We start from the raw sequence: 21,041 nt of genomic DNA, 5'->3' as shown, positions 1-21,041 counted from the left end.
AAGACTTTGGGATGCTTTATTACATTAAAAGCACAACTTAAAGACAAGTTGTTGCTAATGTGTAGCTGTTTGGATCTGCTTGGTATTGTCCATTAAAAGGACAGTCAGCTCGTCAATTCGTGTATGTACTCTCTCTCTCTCTCTCTCTCTCACACACACACACACACACACACACACACACACACACACACACACACACACACACACACACACACACACACACACACACACACACACACACACACACACGGCAGACAGCTATGTTCCCTGCCCATTGCCCAGTTGAAGTTCAATGCATTTTAATTGAAGCCTGAGTGGACTTGGAGTGTTATTTTGTTTCACAGAGGAACACGTTATCTAACCCATCACTTAGTACAGCACTTTACACTATCTAATGTCCCTTTGTGCCACAAAAGTTTTCTATGAAATAATCCTTGAAGTATCTGCATATTTTAAGCAGCCATCCTGCAAGATGTCTAACCCAGCAAACTCATTCATGAAGCACACTCTGGGACAATTCTTCAACCATGTATATCCTCAGCTGAGCCATTAGAAGGAAGAATTATGGTCGACCTCCAAATATTTAAGAAAAGGTAAATGATGAACATATGCAGAGTGAATTACTGCTTGTATTTTAATCTTTCACTTCATCTTCAAGGCCAAAGATCGTATAATTCTGGCCTTTATCATCACTACTCCAGCTTATATGCTGCTAAACCCCCTCTTCATGGTTTTTTTGCATATAGACTGGACTATTCCTGTGAATATTGAATTTTCCTGTTTCAGGAAAACTGCTCCCCTACTATCCCCTTTCACCTCTCCTCCTGATCTACCCATATCTTCCTATGCTCACCCCAACCCCTCATCACCCTGTTTCTTTTTCCTCCTCCACCCACACACTCCTCCCATTGGGTAGTCTCCCCCCACTGTTCTTTCCAGCCCTACCACCTCCTTCATTTGACTCCATAATCCACCTTCTTTTCCCATCAGATTCCATCATCTGGAGCTCTCCTCACCTATCACCTCCCAACCTCTGTTACCATTCCCACTGCCTCCTAATCTGTCCTTACCTGGGTCCACCTATCACTTGTTGGCTCTTGTCGCACCCCTTTCCTTTACCTCTTTATACTAGCTATCTTCCCCTCATGCAGTCAGATGAAGAGTCTCAACGCAAAGCATTGACTGTTCATTATCCTCCAAAGGCACTAACTAACCCTCTGAGTTCCTCCAGCATCCTGCATGTTGCTGCAAATTCCAGCATCTGCAGTCTCTTGTCTCTATTCCTGTGTGCGGGCTGCCCTCCCACCTCCGTAAAGCTTTGAACATCCAAAATTCAGCTAGCTGCGTCTGAACTCACACAGTGTCCTCTTTTACTATGCATTGTTCCAAAACTGATGGCACAGGCAATCATGTCATGCCACCCGAAGCATCAATAGTTTCTCTCCCATCACAGATGCTGTTCAACCCATTGAATCCTGCTGGTAACTTTGCTCAAAATTCTTGTCACTGCTTTCGAACGTTTGAAATGTACAGACCTGTTTGAAAAAAAATTGGAAATGCTAGAAATACTCAGCAGGCCAGGCAGAGTCTGTGGAAAATGAAACAGAGTCAGTAGTTCAGCTTGATGACCTTCCTTCCTAAGAAAGGTTCGATACCAGGTGTGCTTTACATTACAGAGGAGTGGGAGTGGTGTAGAGAGGAATGGGAATGTATGTGATAAGGCGGAACCAAATGGAAAGGCTGACACTGATACAAACTGGGGAAGGGAATAATTCCATGAATGAAAGGGTTAATCAATGAAGAGCATTTGATGTCTGTGATCCTGTACCAGAGTTTTGAAGAATGATGGGGGATTTTATTGAAACCTAATGAATATTGAAAAAGGCTTAGATGGAGTGGGCATGCAGGAGGTGTTTTCAGTCTAGGACTAGAGGGCACAGCCTCAGAGTAGAAGGACATTCCTTTAGAACAGAGATCCTGAAGTATTCATTCAGCCAGAGGATGATGAATCTGTGGAATACATTGTCAAAGATTGCTGTGGAAGCCAAATCATTGAGTATATTTAAATAGAAAGTTGATGATTTGTGATTAGTAAGGGGGTCAAAGGTTACAGGGAGAGGCAGGAGAATGAGGTTGGGCAGGAAAATAAATCATGTTGGAATGGTGAACTGGTGGACCAGAATGGCCTAATTCTGCTCCTATGACTTATGGTCTTGTGGCTTGTTATTCAAAGTTAGAGGAGATACAACTGGAAGGAGATAAGTGAGAGTAGAAGAAAGAGTGCAGATCTGCATTTCTGCTTCTTCTACAATGCTCTGAGATTTCTAAGCCCCTCATGTTTTTTCCTTCTAAATGTCCATTATTTGTTCCATCATTGAAGCCCAGCCTCTTTGGATTTGTCTCGTGAAACTTCATCACCCCTCCTTTCATTCAAACTATTGTCTATCGTCTTCTCCCACATGTCCCTGCCAGACTTGCTTGTGAGAAAAGTCCTGGAAAATACTATGTTGGAAATGTCACCTCATTAAACATTTTCTAACTGCGGGGAAGTTGGATACAAGTTCCTCACAGGAAAGCTGTCTCACTGATCAAAGTTGTTATGATTGTTCCAAAACTGATGGCATAGGCAACTTCTCTTAGATACACACAGGGGGAAAATAGTTGCAAAGAATTTAAAGGAAATGTATCACTTTCAAATCCTAATGCTATATTTTTTGTTGTGTGCTACAATGAGAGAAATCATTGCCAGAAGAAAGCACCTGAGTAACTACAACCATCGATTGCATTGAAGATGGCTTCATGTTGGTGCGTGGTCCATTTATGGGGTTATAGAATTATGCTGCACAAAGGAAGAATGTGGAGTGGGTACAGGAGAGGCTTACCAGGATGCTGCATGGATTAGAGAATATTAGCTATAAGGAGAGGCTGAACAAACTTGGATTATCTTCTCTAGAGCGTCAGAGGCTGAAGGGTGACCCGATAGAAGTACTGAATATAAAGTTATGAAAGTATTAACAGAATATACAGTTGGCCCTCCTTATCCACGAGGGATTGGTTCCGGGACCCCTCGTGGATACCAAAAAATGAGGAGGCTCAAGTCCCTTAATTAACCTGTCTCAGTGCAGTGGACCCGGCGTAGCTCGGTCGTTGTAAAAGCATTAGGCTACGTCGGTCAACGATCGGAACAATTTTAAAGGATAAAGTGAGAAAGGCCCTGCCCTAATGAAAGCTACTATTATTGCTAAGCAATGCAGTGGTTTAATTATTGAAATACATACGTTTCTAAAGTGTTTTATATGCATAGAAAGGTAAAATATATACTATATACAAAGACAAACGTTTGACTAACTGATGCTAAATAATACTGGATGTACCTGTTCCGACTTATGTTTTTTTCTCAATCCCAATCCACGATAACCTACGCACATCCTTCCATATACTTTAAATCATCTCTAGATTATTTATAATACCTAATACAATGTAAATGCTATGTAAACTAGTTGTTATACTGCGTTGTTTAGGGAATATTGACAAGAAAAAAAAGTCTGTACATGCTCAAACAACAAGTGCTGGAAGAGCATTTATGGGTTTTCTCGATTCGCGGTTGGTTGAATTTGCGCATGTGGAAATCGCGGATAAGGAGGGCTGACTCTGTAGCTTTTTCCTCAAGGTGGAACAGTCTGGAACACATGGGTTTAAGGTGAGAGAGGGAAAAGTTTAAAGGAGATGTGTGAGACAAGTCTCTTAAACAGAGAGTGGTGGTGTCACCAAGGGTGGTGGTGGAAACAAATGCCAGTGCTGTCTAAAAGAACATGAATAGGCAGGGAATGGAGGGATGTAGACCATGTTAGATTAGCTGGGATTTGTTTAAATCAGCACAGAATCGTAGGCTAAATAGTCTGCTCTTAAGACAGGGTGTTTACCCTGTTTCCTCTTCCACTGCCTTCCAAAAGAACCCTCTAGCTCTGTTATTCCTGTGCAATTTCTTATTTGCAGTGTTCATCCATTTCCTTTCCTGAACGGATTTGTGACTTCTGCTTCCTCTATTGAAATCTCAAAATCCAATAATTCCAGAGTTCCATTCCTACAATGTGAAGTAGGCCCTTGTGGGCCTTCGAGCTGCACTGCCCAATAATTCCTTGATATAACCCTAGCCGAATCATGGGACAACTTATGATGACCAATTAGCCTACCAATCGGTACATCTTTGGGCTGTGGGAGGAAACTGGAGCACCTGGAGGAAACCAATGTGGTCACGGGGAGAATGTATAAGCTCCTTAATGGTTGCAGTCAGATTTAGCCAGACTCTGGAGTTGGCTTGTTTGCATAATTTTCTGTGTATTCCCCTTCTTCTGAACACAAAATCACAGGACCTAGCAAACTCCCATCTTCCAGCTGCATCGGACCTGTTTGCCTACTGCTCAGACTGGTCCACTAAAGATTCCTTAGACTCACCACTCGTTTGTCCTGTCCTACCTGGAAAATGATGCCCCATCTGCCAGGATGCGTTCAATGACTTCAGCTTGGTGTTTTAAAGTGATTACCCCTCAGAGGTTGGTGGGTAAATTGCCCTTGTTGCAACTGGATACCCCTCTCTGTAAATGGATTTTGGACTTCTTAGAGCAAGAGCCCAGTCACCCTACGTTGGCAGTGGCATCTCAAGCTCCATCATGCTGAGCAGTAGTGCCTCCCATGCCTGTGGCTCACGACTGGTCTGCCAGATCCAGCTCAAACTGCTGATGATACAACAGTGGTTGGCCTCATCAGCAACAATGAAGAGTTGGCACTCAGAGTGGAGGGACAAAGGCTTGTCAAATGATGTGAGAACGACAACCTGCGTTTCCATGTGGACAAGATGATTGTAGACTTCAGGAAGGCACAGGTCCATCACTCTCCACTGCACATCGATGGCTGTGCTGTGGAGAAACTGAGAAGCACCAAGTTCCTTGGTGTGCACATAATAACCTGGACCCACAACACCTCCTCAGTATTCAGGAAGACACAGTAGGTGTCTGAGGTGATTGAGACATGCAGGACTTATGCAAGGAGTACCACTGAGAGTGTCCTGTTTGGCTGCATCACTGTATGGTAGGGAAGCTGCAGGCATTGGACTGCAAGACCCTACAGAGAGGTTCATTGGGTTCTCCCTCCGACCCCCATTTGTGATGTTTACTGGGAGTGTTACAGATGAAGGGCTTTAAGCGTTGTTGAGGATCACTGCTACCTGTCCCACAATCCACTGCCATCAGGAAGGAGGTACAGAGCATCAGTCCTGGGACTCCCAGACTGGCTAACAGCTTCTTCCCTCAGGCTGTGGCACTGATGAATACCCGGCCACCACCAAGGGCTAGTCACTAGGACAGCAAGCTGTTCACTGTTTACCTTTACTGCACACTAAATGCATTTTGATTTATATTTTATCAGCTCATTTATGGTAGTATTTTTCTTTTATGTGGTTTGCATGATATATGATTGGTGGATGCATTGTGGTCCAGAGGAACAGTGTTTCATTTGGTTGCATAAATGTACAGATGATAATAAACTTGAATTTGAAAAGCTGGAACAAGGCAGCTTGTTTCAACAGAGAAAACTTGGCTGGAGATGTGCTAAAGGTATTGGTGCTGCTCATTTGGTAACATTCGGGCCTCAGTAACTGCGATCAGTTCTCCCTGTCTAGTCTAGCGGGATGCCATAATTCTCTGCTACAGTTGAAGCCAGTGGTTTTCCCTTCGTTGTGAGGTCAGAGTGGAGATGTTTCTGGATGAAGGCACAATGCACAGCTCCACACCTATTCCCTTGGAAAATGAAACAAAAACAGAAACTGTAGGGAGAATGCTGTCAGTCAAGCAGCATCTGTGGAAAGAGAAGCCATTCTCTAACTCCTCAGAAAATAGTTGTGAGCCGTAAGTACAGAAACAGGCCCCTCAGTCCGCCATGCTCATGCCAACATTTTTTCCAGCTACGCTCACAACGTCAAGCTAAGAGTGTGGTGGAATATACTTATATGTCTTGACTTTTTAGGAGTCTGTCAAAATGTCTTCTAACTATATTGATTATATCTGATTCCACGACCATCTTCAGATATCAATGAATTCGCTGTGTAAAAAAAAATCTATACTTCAGATCCCCTTTCAAACTCCATGCTTTCAATGTCCTCTTGTTTTCAATCCCCCAACCACAGGGAGGAAGTATTTTACTATTTACTTTATCTGTGCCTCTCACAATTTGATATACTTCTATCAGGTTACCCCTCGATCTCTTTCGCTCCAGTTTTTCCCCATAACCAAAATCATCTAATCCAGACAACATCCTGGTCAATCTCCTCAGCACTCTCTCCAGTGCAATTCTGGTGATGTGGTGAGTTAAATTGCACGTAATACTCAAAGCCCCAGTTTATTTTGTATTTTGTAAATTTGTAAGCAGCAAGACCTGGACAACATGAGCTGATAAATCGAGATCTATATTAGAAACAAAAGGTATGGAAGCAGGAGACCGTACATGACTGCTTAACATTTGATATGATCTTCTGTCTCAGTGTTGTGTTCCTGCTCTAACCCCATGTTCCATGATTCCTCTAATTTCTCTATATCTAGCACCTGTGTTACAAAGTGTCACATCTACAAGAGGAGGGGCCTTTTCCCCTGCCACTGATTGACATTGCTTTCAACGAATGGGGGGGCTTCAAGTAGGGGGACTTGGGGTTGTACCGTTTTTACTGTCACTCATTCTTTGGGGCACTCTTCTGTTTTTAGGATGTCTACAAAGAACAAGAATTTCAGGATGTATATTGCATATATTTCTTTGATATTAAATGGAACTACTGAAATCATAAACAGGATCACTCTAGCATCAGTATTGTTTTTGTGAGCTTACCAGAGGATGTGTATCCTGTGGCGATTTGACTTCACCCACCTACAGCATCCAAGCCCAGAGAGTGATGGAATATTTTCCACTGCACTGGATGAATAAAATTCCAGTGACACTTGAGAAGCTTGACAGCACCCAGGCCAAGACAGTCTGAACATAGAATATAGAACACTACAGATTCTTCTGCCTACACCCTTATGCCAACATTGCAACCTAGCCTAAGACCAATCTAACCCTTCCCTCCTACATAGCCCATCATCCATGTGCCTATCAAAGAGTTTCTTAAATGTCCCTAATGTATCTGTGTCTACTACCACCGCTGGTTCAGCATTCCACACACACACCACTTACTGTCTAGAAAATATTTCCGCTGATATCCCCCCTGTACTTTCCTCGAATCAGCTTAAAATTATGCCACATCGTATTAGCCACATCTGGGAAAAAGTCCCTGGCTATCTACTCAATCTATGCCTCTTATTATCTTGTGCATCTCTGTTCAGTCACTTCTCATCCTCCTTCACTCCAAAGAGAAAAGCCCTAACTTGCTCAACCTATCCTCATAAGACACGCCCTCTAATCCAGGTAGCATTCTGGTAAATCTCCTCTGTATCCTCTCTAAAGCTTCCACATCCTCCTATAATGAAGTGACCAAAACTGAACACAGTACTCCGTGTGATCTAACCAAGATTTTATAGAGTTGAAACCTTACTTCACACTTGACTGGCATCTCACCTACTGCTTGAACATCTTCAGTGCCTCTTCCTCTGGCACAGAAATGCATGTCATCCCTCCAAGGCTGTACTTCCCACATATTTCCAACCAGAAGGAAAAGAAAGTACAGGAATACAGTACTTTTCTAGCTCATAAGCCATATTGACTTGAAAATATAATTCCACTCCCTTTCCAATGCCCCCCACCCAGCACAGATGCTGCATGGGCCCAGTGAATTACCCCAGCACATTGTTTGTTGCTTCATATTCTAACTTGTGAGTCTCCTTGGAAATATAAACCAGTGGGTCTGAATTGTGTTGCATCTTAGTTTGGGTTCACCCAAGGGGATCACAACTTGTGGTTTGGAGCCTTGCATGCCTCAGTGATCCAGAGAGCTATGTTGGCTGGAGCCATGCCAAACAGGTCAAAAGGTAGAGGCCAAACTAAAAGTTGTCCACCAGTCCTTGTTTCAGGGTTCAGCTCAGGGCTAACAACCCTGACTGCTAAAACAAAACTGTCATGGAAACAGCAATGAAGAATTCTACATCTGAGTGCGACGGTATTCCTGAGTCTCCACCTGGAACTTGCGTGACTGACAGTAATGAAAACCGACAGGAAGCTACTGACATGAAGAAGGAAGCCCTGAACATCACCCTCAAGAAGATGGAGGACCTTCATTGCTGCCCTAACCGCCAGCGGTATAACAGGCAGCAAGTAAGTTATTTGGATTGAGAGAACTTTCATGTCAAGGTTACTGTGATTTGAGTAAGTGAATCAGAATTAGGTTAATTATCATGGACATATGTCATGAAATATGTTGTTTTGTGGCAGCAGTGCAGTGCAAGACAAAAAATACTCTGACTTGAAAAAATAAGTAAAATAAATAGTGCAAAATGAGGAATAGTGAGGCAGTGTTTACAGTTCATGGATCGTTCAGAAATCTGATGGCAGAGGGGAAGAAGCTGTTCCTAAAACATTGAGTGTAGGTCTTCAGGCTCCTGTACTTCCTCCCTAATGGTAGCCATGAGAAGAGGGTATGTCCCAGGGTAAGGGTCCTTAATGAGGGATGCTGCCTTCTTGATGCACAACCCTTTGAAGATGACCTAGATGGTGGGGAGGCCTGTGCCTGTGATGGAGCTGGCTAAGCTTACAACTCTCAGCAACCTCTGTTGACCCTGTGCGATGCAGCTTCCATATCACATGGTAATGCAACCACTCAGAATGTTCTCCACCATATGTATATCTGTAACAATTTGCTATAGTCTTTGATGACATATCAAATCTCCTCAAACTTCTAACAAAGTACAGCTGCTGGCATGCCTTCTTCATGATTACGTCAACGTGTTGGACCCAGGACAGATCCTTGGAGATATTGATGCCCAGGAACTTGAAGCCACTCACTTTTTCCACCACTGGTCCCTCAATGAAGAACAATGTATGTTCTCCACTAATTGCAGAAGGACAGAGTGTGTTGGGTTGAAGTGTGTAAATATCCTCTCTGTTGGGTTATGAAGACTGTAGCTATGCAGAGAGACCCTGTTGCCCTGTGGATATCCTGAAGATCCTCTAGCCTTTGAAAAATCATCTTGCTGTTGATCTATGTTGTGTCTGTTGAATGAGTGTTTTTGTATAGAAAATATCAGAGGATTTGTTTTTGGACATTAAGGGATTTGAGAGATATGGGGTTAGTGTGGGAAAGTGGTGATTAGATGACAGATCAGCTATGACCTCATTGAGGGGCTGAATGGCCTGCAGCATCTGTTTCACTTGTTCTTCTTGTGAGCAGTTTGTGCAGATAGAGGGCGAGCAAGGAAATCTGTCTGGAGGGCAAGGCAGTTCAAATGACCATAAGACCATAAGATGTAGTAGAATTAGTCCATTCAGCCCATCAAGTCTGCTCCACCCATTTGATCATTACTGATTTACTATCCCTCTCAACCTCATTTTCCTGCCTTCTCCCTGTAATCTTTGATGCCTTTACTAATCAAGAATCTATCAACCTCCTCTTTAAATATACCCAATGACCTCCACTGCAGTCTGTGGCGATGAATTGCATAGATTCACCACCCTCAGACTAAAGAAATGCATTTTTAAAGGAAATCCTTATATTCTGAGGCCGCATAGAAAGCGATCTCATCCTTCCGTTTCTGCATTCTGCTGCCCACTTGATCCATCAGGCTGACCCAGTATGAAATGGCTTCAATTCAACATAGGAACAAGCCCAGCACAAAAAGGAATGCTGGCTAGTTTTACTGAGACCCATGGCACGCTAGGGAGCTGCTGGGGAAGGTTGGTGCTGCTTTGTCTTTGCTCTATTGGGTACATACCCCTCTCTGCTTTCGTCCATGACATTGCCACACGATGGGGAAGACCAACTTGGTGCGCTGCAGTGTGTTTTGATTCAACTTATGTACCTCCTAATCCTGTCCTCATTCTGTTGTTCCACAATTCAAGTTTATTTGTCACGCGTACGTTGAAAGATACAGAGAAATGTTTCATTTGCTTTAACAAGGGTGTGCTGCGGTTGGCCCACGATTGTCATCACACATTCCAGTGCCAACACAGCAGGCTCACACTGCTTGTCAGAACATCACAGAACGAAACAAGCAACAAAAGAACAACAACAAAACAAGCTCTGGTCTTCCCTCCCACCCACACACACACATATAATGCCAGGACAAGATGCCTTCTTCAGCTTCTATCCTCCAGTGGTCTCGGGCTTGGAAAGGGCTGGCAGATGTTGGGCTTCTGCTTCCCCAGCGGACTCACAGAGATTCACAGACTCAGGGCTCTGGACAACGGGATTCGATTCTTGGCATCAACTTCAGGACCCACCATTCACGAAACACTAGGCCTTAAACTCCAGAATCATCTCTGATGCCACCCTGAACACTTGGCCTCTTGGTGTTCAGTGTAACGGGGCAAAGCTTCAGTTCCAATCCTCAGGTTCAACCGGAACTACAGATCCTCTCTGACAGAACTAAACCACACAGCACTGTGGTTGTGCCTTTGTTGGCTCCCTGGATGAGCTGTGTGGAAGTCCCAGCACCCTTGCTCCCTCTCTGTCCCCCTGCCCCCTCTTTCCCTTGAGCGAGTGAAGGGGCTACCCATGCCAAGCTGCCTTCAGCACTGACAGCTTCCTGGCCCCACTGGAGAAGTGTGCAGGGAGATAGTACTGCAGTTTTCCTCATTATCCATCATTCCTGATACTTTCCATTAGAGACCAATCACTCACTCCTGCCTGTCTTCAGGACCAGACGTGACAAACAGTGTGCTCAATTGCCTACCATACTAGGTTTCGGAGTGAGCAAGTATACGGGAAATACATATACACAGCCTCAAAGCACTTCGCAATCAATTACTTCAGACTTTCCATTAATGTGATGTACAACGTTTGTATAAATTGAAGCAGTTTTTGCATCCAGTTAAAGCTCCAATAATCTGCTCTCTGATTGTCCAAAGGGTACAATATTCAGCATCTGGCTCAAAAGGTAAACTCACTGGGGAGCATTTCCCAAACTCTCGTTAAGCTCACTGGGGTCCCTGTCCTAATCTTCTTTCAAACTCACTGACTGGTGAAAAAGGTAGTGGTGGGATGGGCCAGAGAGTAGTGGTGAAGAAGTGCACACTATATGAATGGTAGGGGAAGCAGACTTGATTGTAACTTTGGATAAAGGGGAGGAGGGGCTCTAAGCTGAATTATGCTCACCACTTACCCATGGTTTTGAAGAGGACATCTGGTCATAGCCCCTTCCTGGGCAACTTTGATTGCCCATCCTGAACTCTAAAATGTAGATGTATTGGGTGGATCACAGTACAAGGTCCAATGCTTTGAATCCTCTGTTGCACTGTGGTCCTAGCAGTAGCATATGGAGAACAGGGATAGGAAGCACTGCCAGTCTCATGTAGTTATACAGCACTGGAACAGGCCCTTCAGCCCACTCTATCCATACTGACCATCAAGTATTTATCTTCTGCTAATACTAATTCAAGGCCTCTGGTGTCTCTACACCAGGGCTGGATGGTGTCGTTATAGTGGCACTGATGACTTAGGGTTAGGTGAAGGCAAGTAGTTTAACTAATTATCTGTATTTAACTCTATTTTAATTAAATTTTACAGCTTCAAATAAATTTATCATTTTTTACAATTATTTAAGATTGTTTGTAAACTCCTCCAATAATCATTAGACGTACAAGATCCAGCACTCTGAGGCCCAGTTTCTGCATTGTGGGGTGACTTTTAGGCATGGTGTGTCGGCAAGTCCACCTGCACCCCATGTCCAAATCAGGTCAGGCCTGTGGTAGGACGATTCTGCTGGGAAATATTGCAGGAGTGGAGCTCACTGAGCCACATGTCAGAGGGGCAGCACTGTTAAGGTGGGCCGCATGGATCCATCACTGCTGTAGGGAGATGAAAGATGGGCTTTTATATTAGTGAGAGCAGGACACCAAATTATACAGCTAAATTCTAATTAGTAAATCAGTCTTCCTGCTGTACATATTCAGAGTAGAATCTGTTCTGTTTCCCTAGAGGAAGAGCTTGCAACACATCCACTGGATGGCATCATATTGCCTGGAGTCATAAGGCAAAGCATTCTGGATTTAACTCGCAAGTGGGTGAGTAAGCGTTGCTTAACAGAACAGCATTAACCTTGCATTCCCCTGGCTGATTGGCATCATGCTAACAGCTAATTAGCTGCTCTAAATACAACACTAAAATTGTAGTCTGCTAATCTGTTTAATTTTGATTTGAACATTAACTATTAATGTAATTCATATCTGCATCTCAGTCCAAACCTTGTTATATTTATTCATTTATTAGAATCAATATCTATTACTTCTGACTGCACTGTCGACTTCGCTTGAAGTACCTATTAATAAATTTGGGGTCAAATATTTGATGAGACCTAATACTGAATCAAATATTTTTAAAATGAGTTGTGGATGTCTGGTTAAATGTGGGCAATGTTGTTAGATGTACAACAGTGATAAAGAGGATACCAATTTTATCTTTTATAAATAAAGCTTAGTAAGGCAGATGGGAGCTGATGTTTTCATGTGTGTGTCTTCTCTTATGCCCATGTGAAGAATAAGTTCAAAGTTGCGGAGCGTTTGGTAACGATGGAGCAGCTTATCAAAGGTGTGAATGAAGGCCGAGTCAAGGAAATGTTTGGAACAGGAACAGCTTGCACTTTGTGCCCAGTGCACCAGATCCTTTACAAAGAAGAGGTGAGGACACTGAATATTATATATATGGAGAACTACCATTTACTGATGGATTTTACACACCATATGAAAGCTGCGTCTATGGACAGGGAAACAGGGTCTCCCAATTACAGCTGTTGCCTTTGGGAGGTGGCTAGATCATTATGGTGTTCTCTATGTAAGGTGGAGGTAGGTACATTTTTGAAAGATTAGGGAATTAAATGCTGTGGGGATCTGGCACAGAGAAGAAGTTGATGCCTGAGATAAATGAGACATAATTGAATGGTGGGGCAGGCTTGAAGTGCAGAATGGCCTACTCCTGCTCCTATTTTAGACTGTAAAGCTGTCAGTTATAAGAGCAGAATTAGGCCATTTGGCTCACTGAGTCTGCTTTGCCATTTTTCAACACCGTTCACCTTCTCCCCACAACACTTAAACCTGGTACCAATTAAGAACTGATCAATCTTTGCATTAAATTCACTGGATGACTTGGCCTCCACAGCTTTATGTGGCAACAAATCCCACAGTTTTGCCATCCTCTGGTTGAAGAAACTCCTCCTCAATCTTAAAGGGACCGCCTTTACTCAGAGGCTGTGCCCTCAGATTCTGGACTCTACTATTAATGGAAACTCCTTCTCCATGTCCACTTTATCCAAGCCTTTCAGTACCCAGTAGGTTTTCTTGTGCACTTGTCCTATTCATCCTTTTTTTTTTCATCTTCTCTGGAACTTAAAAATAACTTGTTTCCTTCTCTTCTCCAGTCCTAATGAAGGTTCTTTCAATTGGAACATTGACTTAGTGTCTCTTTGCACAGATGCTGCCTGACCTGCTGAGTATTTCTGGTCTTTTCTGCTTTTGTTTCAGATTGCTAGCATATGCAGATTTGTTTTTGATTTTCATGGTTTGGGTTGATTTCATCTCTTGATAGACATGCTTCCAGGAAGAGTGAGTGAAAGGGGGAAAGGGACACACTGTTAAAGAGGTTCTTTCTGATCCAGGTAGGAGATAACTCTGCAGAGACATGAGAAAGTCTGCAGATGCTGAAGATTCAAAGCAACACACACAAAATGTTGGAGAAACTCAGCAGGTCAGATAGTAGCTATGGAAATAAATTAGCAATCAACACTTCAGGCCAAAACTCTTCTGCAGGACTGGAAAGGAAGGGGGAAGAAGTCAGAATAATAAAGGTGAAGGGAGGGCAAGGAGGGTAGCTAGAAGGTAAGAGGTGAAACCAGGTGGTTAGGAAAGATAAAGGTCTGGAGAGGAAGGAATCTGATAAGGGAGTGGATCATAAGTGAAAAGGCAAGAGGAGGGGACCCAGGGGAAGGTGACAGGCAGGTGAGAAGAGTAAGAGGCCAGAGTGGGGAATAGGAGAGGGGAGGGGGAGGGATATTTTTTGCCAGAAGGAGAAATTGATATTCATGCCATCAGGTTGGAGGCTACCCAGATGGAATATAAGGTGTTGCTCCTCCACGCTGAGGGTGGCCTCATCTTGCACAAAAGGAGGCAAAGAAGTCAAGTCAGATAAGTGATGGTGTGAAAAAAGGAAATGGAGACCTGGATAAATACGGTGAAATCAACTTGATAAGGTTAGGTTAATTCCTGAAGAAGGTACCTACAGGTCACGTGGAGCTGATCATGCTGATGCATTTAATGGCTTGGAATTACAAAAAGAAACGGTAATGGTAGAAAAGTGGGAAGAGGTGCTTGGAGGGAGAGGCAGTTAGCATGGCAGGTATATGTCAATACACACAAGCTATAAACAGCCTGTGTTTTTGCACTAATTTTATAAGGAAAGATTTAGGCTGTCTGACTAAGCACAATGCTGTTGAGATATGGGACAAAGTTATTGGATCCTTATATAATAGAAGATAAAAACAGAAGGTGTTGGTGACACTCAGGAGGTCCGGCAGCTACTGTGGGGGGTGAAATGGAGTCAGCGTTCAGGGTCGGTGATCAGTTGTTGGTAGTTCTTCTGTTCATACACTGGGTGGTGAAGAACTTCCTTTTCCTGAGATCCCTCACACAGCGCTGCAGAAGAGATGAAAGTTGATGTCATCCTCAAAAAGTGCTGATTCAGAATCAAAAATGAATTTATTATCTCTGACAGAGGTCATGAAATTTGTTGTTTTGTGTCAGTAGAACAGTGTAAGTCATAAACAAATACAATAAGGAATATATAAAATAACTAAGCAGTGCAAAAAGAGAGCAAAGTAGTGAGGTAGTGTCCATGGGTTCATGGAGCATTTAGAAATAAGGTGGCAGAGAGAAGAAGCTGTTCTTAAAACATTGAGTGTGTGTCTTCAGACTCCTGTACCTCCTGGCTGATGGTAGCACAGAGAAGAGAGCATGTCCTGGGTGGTGGTGCAGGAGGGGACTCCTTAATGATAGGGATTGCCTTTCTGAGGATTCAGCTTTTTGAAGATTTCCTGATATCGGAAAGACTTATGATAGAGCTGCTGAGTTTACAACTCTCTGTGGCTTTTCCTAAACCTGTGTGGTGGCCCCACCACACTAGACAGTGACGCAATCAGTTAGAATGATGACCACTGTACATTAGTAAAAATTCACTAGTTTTTGGAGACATAACAATCTCCTCAAACTCCTAATGAAATATAGCTGCTGACATGCCTTCTTTGTCATTGCTTCAATATGCTGGGCCCAGGACAGATCCTCAGAATGGTGACGCCAGGAAACTGAGACTGTTTACCACTTCCACTGCTGACCCTTTGGTAAAGACTAGTGTGGCACAAAATAACATGGTGGTATTGTTCACCTATATGCAAATAGTGGTATTTCTCACCAACAAAACAACCCACAGATTGGCACACTGCTTGCCATAAAATGGCAGCAGTGTTTGCCCAACTGACAATAGTTTCTCCAACTCTAAGTTTCATATCCCCTCATTTCAAGTTTTTTTCTATACATTCAAGGGGTGTGAGCCCCGTAGGCTGAGCCAGCCATTTACTTGCCTGTCTTTAATTGCCCTTAATAAAATGATATGCTGCTTTTTTGAATCACTGCAGTCCATGAGGTGCAGGGTAAGTCTATTCACAATGTTCCAGGGATTAGAGCCAGCAATAGTGACAGAACAGTCATATATTTCCAAGTCAGGGTGGTTTGTAGCTTGGAGGGCAACTTCATGCTCTTGTCCTACCAGGTAAAGTTGATAGTTTTGGAAAGTGCTGACTGTGTCAGATAGGGGAGGCAATCTGACTGTCATCTTACATCCCTCCTCAGTCCACCAGTTACCCATGCTGGCCAGTATAAGGAGGAGAAGTGGGATGGGGAGACAGAATTCCAAGGAAATCACCCCTCCACTCTCAGTAATGATGCAGAGTTGTTAACCCAAAACACTGACAATTCGCTTCATCCCACAGATGCTGTTTGACCTATTATTTGTTGCTCTGTGACTGATGTGATAGGGTTTGAGATCTGTCTGCCTGGTCATCGGCAACCACAGCGAAAAATCACAACGGCTGTACGTGTCAGGAGCTGTGCTGTGATTCTGCATTCTCTTTTATCTGTCATTCCAGAGCCTGCACATTCCAACCCTGGAAAGTGGAAGACAGTTAATAAGGGAGCTTGCTGACAGCCTGGCCAATATACAAGTGAGTATGAAGTGATTACAGGATTTCCACGAGCTTTTACAGAAGTTCACGAGGGGTTGATCCAGTGGTGTTTAGAGTGATTAAAAATGGCTTTGTTTAGAGGCTCTTCCTGCTGCTGGGAAATAGAGAACCCAGAGACATGAGGCTGTTCAGAATTGAAATAGATCCACAGGGTACAGAAATACCATGTCCTTTCTGCCCATCTACACTGATCCTATTTCCAAATTTCAGAACATCCCTCTCTGCTTTCCCTCTTTAAGTGCCTGACTAAATGTCTTTTAAACGCTGTGATTATATTTGATTCTAGTACTTCCTCTGGCAGCACGTTACAGATATTAACCACTCTCTGTAAAAACCCTTCAAATTCCCTTTATTTTTTCCCTCACAGCTTGATACTGTTCCCTCTTGTTTTTGATGCCCCTACCATGGGAGAAATTTTTTTTTAACTATCTATCCCATCTATGTCTCTCATGTTTTTGTGTACACTCGGTGGCCACTTATTAGGTATAAGAGGTACCTAATACAGTGGCCATTGATGTATGTTTGTGGTCTTCTGCTGCTGTAGCCCATCAATACATTCAGAGATGTTCTTCTGCACACCACTGTTGTAACACGTGATTAGTTGACTTACTGCCGCCTTCCTATCAGCTTGAACCATTTGGCCATTCTCCTCTGATCTCTCTGATTAGCAAGGTGTTTTTGCCAACAGACTGGCTGCTCATTCATTGGATGTTTTTCTGTTTCTCGCACCATTTCCTGTAAACTCTAGAGACTGCTAGACATGAAAATCTCAGGGGATCAGCAGTTTCTGAGAGACTTAAACCAGCCCTGTCTGGCACCAACAAACATCCCATGGTCAAAGTCACATTTCTTCTGATTTTTGATTTTGATTCTGATGTTTGGTCTGAACAACACCTGAACCTCTTTACCATGTCTGCATGATTTTATGCATTGACCTTCTGCCATGTCATTGGTTGATTAAATATTTGAATTAATGGGCAAATGTGCAGGTAAGATCCTGGTCAATCTCCTCTGCATGGTTTCCCGCACTATCACAGTTATCCTATAGTGTGAGGACCACAACTGCACACGACACTTCCAAGTGCAGCTTAACTAGTATTTTGAAAAGTTGAAACATGAAGACCTAACTCTTTACTCCATGCCCTGATCTCTGCAGAATTCAGTATCGGTTTTATTATCACTGACTTAAATATGACATGAAACTTGTCTTGAGTTAGAAATGCAGATATAAAATTACTAAAAACTGTCAAAAGTAAGTGACAGGTACAGAAACAAATGAATAATGAGATGGTGTTCATGGGTTCATGGAGCATACAGAAATTTGATAGCAGAGGGAAAGGTGCTGGTCCTAAACCATTGAGTGTAGGTCTAAAGACTCCTATATCTCCTCCCTGAAGGTAGTAATGAAAAGAGGGCCTGTCTCAAATGTTGAGGGTCCTTAATGATGTCTTCTTGAGGCAGCGTCTGTTGAAGATGACCTCAATGGTGGGGAGTATTGTGCCTGTGGTAGAAATGTCTGAATCTCTCACTCTCTGCAGCCCATTGCAATCCTGTGAATTAGCACATCCATTCCAGTCTGTGATACAACCAGTCGGAATGCACATCAGATCCACCCTTTTTACCAGTGTTGCCACTTTCTCAGAATTGCCTCTCTTTGGGGCAGGTATATTGAAATGTACAGACTGTGCGCTAAGGACATGTGGATTAACTGAGGTCACCTGTCACTGAATGGTGTTCCAGCCTCAGCGACTGATCTGTCCACTTGTGTCTCTTTGTGGGTGGGATTGGCAGCTCTGTTTGCCTTGAGGGAAGGAATGGGGTAGACAAAATCTGGTAGGTGTGTCAACTTCTAGTGTGTCAACTGGCAGCTCACTCACCACGCATATCTTTATAACTATCCGATCACTTATGTGGCCATTCCTCTAACATCAGCTTAAATTATCCTCAGATTCGTGGTCTGCGCTGTCAGGTCTTGATCTCATCACCATTTTGGCTACTACCCTATTTACCAAAACCTCAAGGCTGCTCTACCTAATTATACTTCTGATGACCAAAAGGGGCAACCCAGTAGTGTAGTGGCCAGTGTAAACCAATTACAGCATCAGCAACCCAGTTCAGCTCCTGCTGCTGTCTGTAGGGAGTTTGTACGTTCTCCCCATGACTGCCTGGGTTTCCTGTACTGCACTTTACTACATGCATTTTGGATTATATTTTATTAATCTATTCATAATATAATAGTTTATGTGCTGTGTATGATGTATGTTGTGTGGGTGCACTGAGGCCTGAGGAACACTGTTTTGTTTGGTTGTGTATACGTACAGACAGGTGACAATCAACTTGAACTTTGACACTAAGGATGCATCTACAATATGTACAAAGAGCTGCCAGAGGAAGTTGTGCAGGAGGTATAATAACAACTTTTAGAAGATTGTTGGACAGCTACATGGATTGGAAAGGTTTATCAGGACATGGGAGCAGAATTGGGCCATTTGGCCCATTGAGTCTGCTCTGCCAATCTATTAGGGCTGATGCATTCTCCAACCTTCCCCCTGTAAATTTTGACATCTTACTAATCAAGAACCTATCAACTTCCACTTGAAATATATCCATTGACTTGGCCTCCACAGCCAATTGTGGCAAAGTAATCCACAGATTCGTCACCCTCTGGCTGAACAATTCCGGCTCATCTCTGTACTAAAGAGCCGTGTTCTGAGGTCTTGCCTCTGGTCCAAGACTCCTTCACTATAGGAAACATCCTCTCCATGTCAACTCTATCTAGGCCTTTCAATATTCAGTAGGTTTCAATGAAATCACATCTCATTCTTCTTTACTCCAGTAAGTACCATCAGAGCCATGAAACACTCCTCACACAAGAATCATTCTTGTGAACCTTCACTGGGCCCTCTCCAGTGACAGCACATCCTTTGTTAGCCACCGTTATAGCACAGTGGTTAATGCAACGCTATTATAGCTCGGGGCGTCGGAAGTTCAATCCCGCTGTCCTCCTTAAGGAATCCATATGTCCTCCCTGTGGAATGTGTGGGCTTTGACTGGGTGCTCCGGTTTCCTCCCACAATCCAAAGACACACTGGGTAGGTTAATTGGTCATTGTAAATTGTCCCGTGATTAGATTAGGGCTAAATTGAATTTTTGGTTTGCGGGTGTGGTACTGCTTGAAGGGCAGAAGGGACTACATAGTGCGGTATCGCTGAATAAATAAACAAACAGATAGATAAATAAAGGAGCTTAAACTGCTCCCCATATTCCATGTGTGTTAGTGTTTAAGGAATACTTCACTAGGACTCCCAAGCCTCTGTGCGCCCCTGATTTCTCTGATTTTTGAGTTTGCTCCCCATTTAGAAAATAGGCTAGGTTATTCCTTCTACCAAAGTGCCTGACCATACACTTCACTACACTGCATTCCATTTGCTGCTACCTTTTAGAGGGTTACGGGGCAAATGTCAGCAAATGGGACTGTACTGGATGGGGCATCTTGATTGGCATGGACCAGCTGAGTGCAAAGGCTTGATTCCAAACTGTATGTCTCCATGACTCTATGTCTCTATGTCCCTTATCTCTCTGTTTCTCGCTCTATGTCTCTGTGGCTCTGTGTCTTTCTGTTTCTATGTCTCTGTCTGGATGACTCTGTGTCTCTCTCTGTCTCTGCATTTCTCTCTATCTCTCTGCCTCTGTGACTCTGTGTCTCTCTGTCTCTGTGTCTGTTTCTATCTCTATGTCTCTGAATCTCTATGACTTTGCATCTCTCTGTCTTTCTGTCTCTATGTCCCTCTGTTTCCTATGACTGTCTCTATATCTCTCTGTCTCTGTGTTCCTATGTCTCTATATCTCTATGCCTCTGTGTTTCTCTGTCTGTGTCTCTGTGTCTGTCTCTCTGTCTGTGTCTCTGTCTCTGTGACTCTCTGTATCTGTCTCTCTGTCTCTGTGTCTCTCTGTCTCTCTGTGTTTCTCTGTCTGTTGTCTCTGTCTCTGTGTCTCTATGACTGTCTCTGTCTCTCTGTCTCTGTGACTCTCTGTGTCTCTGTGTCTGTCTCTCTGTGTCTCTCTCTGTGACTCTCTGTTTTGTGTCTCTGTGTCTGTCACTGTGTCTCTCTATGTATCTCTGCCTCTCTCTATTTCTCTACAACGGTCTGTCTCAATGACATTATGGCACTATGACAATATTACTCTATGACTCTGTGACACTTTGACTCTATGACTCTTGTTCACAATAACTGGCACATGAGAAGAAGTAGTTGGTGAACATGAATATATCCAGTGAGGATAATTGCTCCAATAGCCCGCAGAGGCATTGTCTGCCCATGGAGATTCAGCTGGCCAGCACCGTTCTCTATGGAACCACTTTCTGGGATATATTGTGTGTCTAGCATAGGGCATAATTTAAGTGTCAGTAGATGAAACCAACCTTGAAAACCCTGCGAACAATGATTAGGGGGGTAACAGATTCATGGAGGATGTAAACTTTAAATTGGAGGAATGTAACAGCATACAATTTGATTGGTGGTTTGAGGAGAATTATAAATGGTACAGTTACAAAGGACATGAGGGAATACAGATGCAGAATTAGAGAGAGGAATGCTATTTTGTCCATTGGCTCCATATGTAAAT

The 21,041-nt window shown here is 43.3% G+C and overlaps 1 protein-coding gene across 7 annotated transcripts in view; it reads left to right on the top strand.

Moving 5' to 3' along the window:
• LOC132403894 (branched-chain-amino-acid aminotransferase, cytosolic-like) overlaps positions 1 to 21,041 on the top strand; it is a 227,456-nt gene that overhangs the window by 196,515 nt on the left and 9,900 nt on the right. For all 7 annotated transcript variants that reach the window (XM_059987696.1, XM_059987699.1, XM_059987703.1 and 4 more), the window contains 3 exons: positions 12,110 to 12,195; positions 12,667 to 12,807; positions 16,320 to 16,394. In XM_059987696.1, the coding sequence (XP_059843679.1) occupies positions 12,110 to 12,195; positions 12,667 to 12,807; positions 16,320 to 16,394 (302 nt within the window). The remainder of the gene's footprint in view (positions 1 to 12,109; positions 12,196 to 12,666; positions 12,808 to 16,319; positions 16,395 to 21,041) is intronic.

This window comes from Hypanus sabinus, chromosome 13 (genome assembly GCF_030144855.1).
Source record: "Hypanus sabinus isolate sHypSab1 chromosome 13, sHypSab1.hap1, whole genome shotgun sequence".
NCBI classification, from domain to species: Eukaryota; Metazoa; Chordata; class Chondrichthyes; order Myliobatiformes; family Dasyatidae; genus Hypanus; species Hypanus sabinus.
The sequence above is the reverse complement of the archived record's forward strand: the minus strand, read 5'-3'. Positions and strand labels throughout refer to the sequence as shown.